The sequence below is a fragment of the Rutilus rutilus genome (assembly GCF_951802725.1).
Source record: "Rutilus rutilus genome assembly, chromosome: 24".
In the NCBI taxonomy this organism is placed as follows: Eukaryota; Metazoa; Chordata; class Actinopteri; order Cypriniformes; family Leuciscidae; genus Rutilus; species Rutilus rutilus.
Genome location: NC_140228.1, coordinates 13,555,664 through 13,561,663, shown reverse-complemented (window position 1 = coordinate 13,561,663; position 6,000 = coordinate 13,555,664). Strand labels below are relative to the sequence as shown.

The following is a 6,000-nucleotide window of genomic DNA, read 5'->3' as shown; positions in this document are numbered from 1 at the left end:
GTTGATACACATTTTTATTTAATCTTAATATTTTAATTGTATTTAAAAAAATACATGTTAATTATAAATATAATTAATACAAAAATGAAACTTTTGTTAAATGATAATTTTAATATATAATTCGATACTACAGTGTGTTTGGGGTGGGGTATCGATACAGCATAATAATCGCAATATTTTACATGGGGATATTGTATCGATACATGGGTGCCAAGTATCTATATTTTCAGGGAGTGAATTTCAGCTTGCAAATGCAAGAATTGTGCATAATTTTACCCTAAGCTCCATGCTTATAATGCAGGAAATAATGCTGCGAAATATTTCTTTCAGACTGTAATTTTACAAACAGCGCATCTCTCTCACACACACGCAGTGAGCTGTGTGCAGGATGCGTGTTCTCGCATATTTCTGTACATGGACTGCTCGGCCCATGTTTATGTGTTTTCCAATAACAACAATATAAATATGATTCAACACATAATTACATCTCATAACTGAATACTGTCACCTTAGGGTGTTAGTAATGTTGTTCTTAGTAAAACTGCTTAAAACTATTTATTGTAAAAACTAGGGGTGACCCCGAATAGTCGAAGATTCGATGCTTCGATAGGAGGAGCCTGATTCGACTACCGATCTCACGGTCGAATCTTCGCAGAGGTGTTATGAAACGAGGGTCATGCCACTTTGGCTATAGGGCGCTCAATATCTGATTTCACATAGAACTACCGGTTTTCTGTCAATACGTTAATATTCAGCCTATTATGATAATACTGTATATAAAAATGTGCAAAGAAAGAAGCTTTTAATAAATATTTTTTAACGTGCGTGAATAAATCCAAACACCCCGTGACAGATTTAAGTTTCACTTTCAATCCGTTACCGACAGAGGAGCGTCTTGGCGGCAAGGATTTAAATCTTTAACAATGTCTGGGATAAGAAAATCTAAAGTGTGGATGTACATCATCAGAAAGGATGTTCTCCAAGGCTGGATTTAGCATCAGGAAAACCATGATCGCACTTCTGCCGGTCAACGTTAACAAGTTGGTTTTCCACAGGACATTCTAAAATGCTTAACGTGAAAAAAGCTTTTAAAACGCTTAAAAGGCACTTTAACATGGCTTAGGCTAATGTATGTACACAGTACACACTTTATTAAGAAACCATACTATGTGCAGATAAGCAGATGAACCCAAAATATGAACGCAATGCGTTCCTCCTATAGTAAAGCGTTTTCATATTTTAATTTAACTATTTTAGGAGATTAAGTCGTTAAACGTTTTTCACGTTAAGTGTTTTAGAATGTATTTTATCCGCGCGCACAAAAGACTCCAACGGACACAGAAAGAGTGAAAGACTGGATTTGTTCTCTCGATCAGGTAGGGTACAAGTGATTTCAAAACTTTTCAGCCGGTTCTAATTTGATTTTTGGATGCTGTGAACATTTTTAGCTAAAAGACTGCCACTCCAGTTTAGCATTTATTGTTGTTTCTGCAGTTAAATAGACAAAGTTGAAAAATCTGGCTACTATCGTTATTTTAATCATTTCTTTATTTTAATTTTATTTATTGATCTGTCAGGGTTATCTAATCTAACTATTTGTGGCTTGTGTTTTGAATATATGTTCCCCTGCACTTTAGGCATTTTTCACACATTTTCTCCTCATCTTGTGACTTGATTCTGATTTATTTCGTTTTGTATTTTTATTTATTAGAAAGGTATATTCTGTTCTAATTTAATTTAGTAAATTATTATTATTTTTTTTTTTTTAGGTGCATCGATGTTGTGCTGTAGCCTACTTAGAGCCTGCTCGCACAGGTAATTTAGCCGATTTAATCTGATTTGCATGTGAAATATAAATCCTGTCTGCAGTGTGGCCTTTCTGGAGTTATTTATGTTATTTCTTAGTTTTATTGATCCAAAATGTTTTTATACATTTTCTTCTATATCTTTGTGTGATTTTCTGTACATCGCGGCTTTGAATTGTTAAAGCCCCGCCCCCATACACATGATTCGACTATTAGTCGACTATAGGCAAGACTTGACGATTCTGATTCGACTATGAAAATCCATAGTCGGGGACACCCCTAGTAAAAACAAATACATTTCATTGAGTGTGAAAACACTGAAATGTGCAAACATTTTTATTTGATAACTAATTTCTAGAGAAATGTTGATTATAAATGTGCAGACACAAATTTGATGATAAACTAAAAAAACTAAAATTTTACTTTCACATATTTGTGAGTGCTGAATGAGCATATGCTTATTTGAGAGTTTTGTTGGCTCAAGTTTAATTTCATTTAGGATGTAGCCTATGTAGGCAGAAAACAGTGAGGTGGCTCACTGGGTTATGGAACAGAGCCACTTTGTTTATACATCCCTGTGAAGACACGAGAGAAAACTTTTCAAAAGTATTCCTCACAAACAGCTTCTCTGCAATGTCTGTAGCATTGCACAAACCAGCCCACTCGCTTAACTCAACACTTCCAGGGTAGGCCGTAAAAGCCTGGGGCTCGGGTGACTGCGTGGCAGGTGCAGGGAGACTGCGAAATGGGACGGCGGGCCATAAATCTGATACGGAACACCCAGAGAGCAAGTCATCCAGGCGCCGGGCTGCAGTCGAATACAGGAGGGTGAGTAAAGCACAAATATGAGCAGGTGTGTGTATTTGCACTCACCTGGCCCAACATATCCGGTGCTATAGGAATGGTCGGCCAGATTGCAGAATAGACGGCAAAAAACAACATCCAGAGCACCATGCTGCCCCATACAGCCAGATGAGAAAACTAGAACAAGAGAAAAACAGGTCATGGTCAGTTTCATCCTGAATATAGACTTCTTCAACTGTAATGGACACTGTGTGAATACCAAGGCCGCTCTACTTTATCACAAGATCTGGTGTGTGGACAGCTGAACGGACGGGGAGTGTCGACGTCTCCTCAGCACACACGGCGGCAGGACAGAGAAATGTCCTGACATAGCAGCGATACATGTTCCCCATCTATCTAAAGCACTTCCCAGAATATATATGACCTTCCTACAGAATCAGACACATAATATCAAGTGAAAAGTGTTCTATAATGTGATCTCCTTTCAGTTCAGATATAACAAATGCTTTGTAATAAATGTGATGCATTAGAAGGGGCTTTCATTCGTTTTCATAGTATTTTTTGTCATTTTTCATTACAAATATCAAAAAAATTCTCAAATCAAGACACGTACTTGAAAAGGAAAATGACTTCAACTGAGTTTGTTTAAAACAAGAAAGGTCAAAGGGTTAAGAAAAAATAATCTTGTTCTTCCTTCGAATTAAGATGAATTTTCTTACACAATTAACAGATTTTTTTTTCTAGTTTTAAGCATAAACACTGTATATTAAAAGTAATTTTGCTTCTCAAGTAAATGTATCTTGATTTAAGAAATTTTTTATATTTTTACTGGGAAACAAGACAAAAAAATATTTTTTTGAAGTATGATTATAGAATCAGACACATATCAAGTGCAAAGTGTTCTATAATGTGATCTCCTTTTACTCCAGATAGAACAAATCCTTTATAATAAATTTGATGCATTAGACAGCACTTTCATAAGCGCTGCCAGAGACGCTCATTGCTCCAAGCTGTGACGGCAGGCGGTGAAGAGTGTGTGTGTGTTTGTTTGTGTTGGAGGATGGGAACTGACGTACCCTTGTCCATGCTGTGGTCTCCATACCGGCTTTCAGACATACAGTTACCACCACATACTACACCAGGAAGAGAGGGAGAGAAAGAAAGAGAGAGTCAGTCATAAATAACAGTAATGATATGCACTCATCATCCTGGTAAAACGTTCTGTACAGCTTCAACACAAAACCAGATGAGGGCTTTCACACAGGCATCGACTTACTAAGCGCCTCTAGCGACGTACACTGCTTTAAAACACACAATTACACATTTTTTATCCCTTAAAGTAACACTCGTACACACATACAGGCACACAGAAGCCTGCGAGGAACAGAAAAGGAATACCAGCACACAAAGACTTCACTCCCCATGGGACTCATTCATTACTGTTTTAATGGCTTGAGTCTAGTATCGCCTCCAATGTACTGCACTTAATAGTCTGGGTCACACACATACACACATGGCCTCATTTTTATAATGCTTGGCGAAATATTGTTCACTGGAGCGAAATACTGTTTACTGATTGGCTAATGGGGAGGGAACACTAATGACATCTCATATTTACTGTACAGACCAGTGTTGTTTCCTATTTAGAGGCTGAAAAGTGGCATGAAAAGATGTTTTTAAACCAAGTCGGGTTTACAGTCTGTATTGAATGTGAAATAATACAACACATCTATCTTCTGCAGGCTGCATGCAAATCAAACATACAGCCCGATCAGTGTAGTTTGATTCATGAACAAGTGATTCTTTTGAGCTGGTTCTTTTGATTAATTGATTTCAATTAATTCAAAAGATGCACAAACTCGAGAGTTAGGATTTGTGTTATGAATTATTTGCCTAAACAAATACAAAATGACCATCTAACTCACTTACTTAAAGGTATAGTGGAGGATCTTTCCGAATTTTAGATAAGACCCGCCCTCCCAACTTTTTGAATAAGTTTGATTGATTTACCAGAATGATTGACAATTAGGAGGACCAATAGTATAGGTGATCCACCCGGAAGTAAAAAAATCCTCCACTGTACCTTTAAAGTAATTAAAGTGAAGTTTAGTGTGAAGAGTTTGTGTAATTCGGGATGTGTCAGGGTGGTTGACTAGTCAGGAGCATGAAATGAAATTTCACCTTATTTCCTAAATGAATATTATTAATCCTATTGTGAACAATTTATCTGTTCATTTTTTTTCACTTTTCATAATTCTTTATCAAAACTTCTCTCTGGTGATGTATGCAGGACTATATATATATATATATATATATATATATATATATATATATATATATATAAAAAAAAATATATATATATATATATATATATATATATATATATATATATATATATATATATATATATATATACACACAGCTCTGGAAAAAATTAAGAGACCACTGCAAAATTATCAGTTTCTCTGGTTTTAATATTTATAGGTATTTGTTTGGGTAAAATTAAAATTTTTGTTTTATTCTATAAACTACTGACAACTTTTCTCCCAAATTCCAAATAAAAATATTGTCATTTAGAGCATTTATTTGCAGAAAACAACAACTGGTCAAAATAATAAAAAAGATGCAGTGTTGTCAGACCTCGAATAATGGAAAGAAAATAAGTTCATATGCATTTTAAAAAAACACAATACTAATGTTTTAACTTAGGAAGAGTTCAGAAATCAATATTTGGTGGAATAACCCTGATTTTCAATCACAGCTTTCATGCGTCTTGGCATGCTCTCCACCAGTCTTTCACATTGATGTTGGGTGACTTTATGCCACTCCTGGTGCAAAAATTCAAGCAGCTCGGCTTTGTTTGATGGCTTGTGACCATCCATCCTCCTCTTGCTCACATTCCAGAGGTTTTCAATGGGGTTCAGGTCTGGAGATTGGGCTGGCCATGACAGGGTCTTGATCTGGTGGTCCTCCATCCACACCTTGATTGACCTGGCTGTGTGGCATGGAGCATTGTCCTGCTGGAAAAAAACAATCCTCAGAGTTGGGGAACATTGTCAGAGCAGAAGGAAGCAAGTTTTCTTCCATGACAACCTTGTACGTGGCTTGATTCATGCGTCCTTCACAAAGACAAATCTGCCCGATTCCAGCCTTGCTGATCCTCCACCAAATTTTACAGTGGGTGCGAGACACTGTGGCTTGTAGGCCTCTCCAGGTCTCCGTCAAACCATTAGACGACCAGGTGTTGGACAAAGCTGGAAATTGGACTCACCAGAGAAGATGACCTTACTCCAGTCCACTACAGTCCAGTCCTTTTGGTCTTTTGCAAACCTCAGCTTGGCTCTTTTTTGCTTCTCATTGATGAAGTGCTTTTTTCTAGCTTTGCACGACT

At 36.8% G+C, this 6,000-nt stretch overlaps 1 protein-coding gene across 8 annotated transcripts in view; it reads right to left on the bottom strand.

Annotated features, from left to right (window-relative positions):
• atp8a2 (ATPase phospholipid transporting 8A2) overlaps positions 1-6,000 on the bottom strand; it is a 60,980-nt gene that overhangs the window by 8,019 nt on the left and 46,961 nt on the right. For all 8 annotated transcript variants that reach the window (XM_084399055.1, XM_084399056.1, XM_084399059.1 and 5 more), the window contains 2 exons: positions 3,686-3,742; positions 2,679-2,786 (listed from right to left, as the gene is read on the bottom strand). In XM_084399055.1, coding sequence (XP_084255181.1) covers positions 2,679-2,786; positions 3,686-3,742 — 165 coding nt within the window. The remainder of the gene's footprint in view (positions 1-2,678; positions 2,787-3,685; positions 3,743-6,000) is intronic.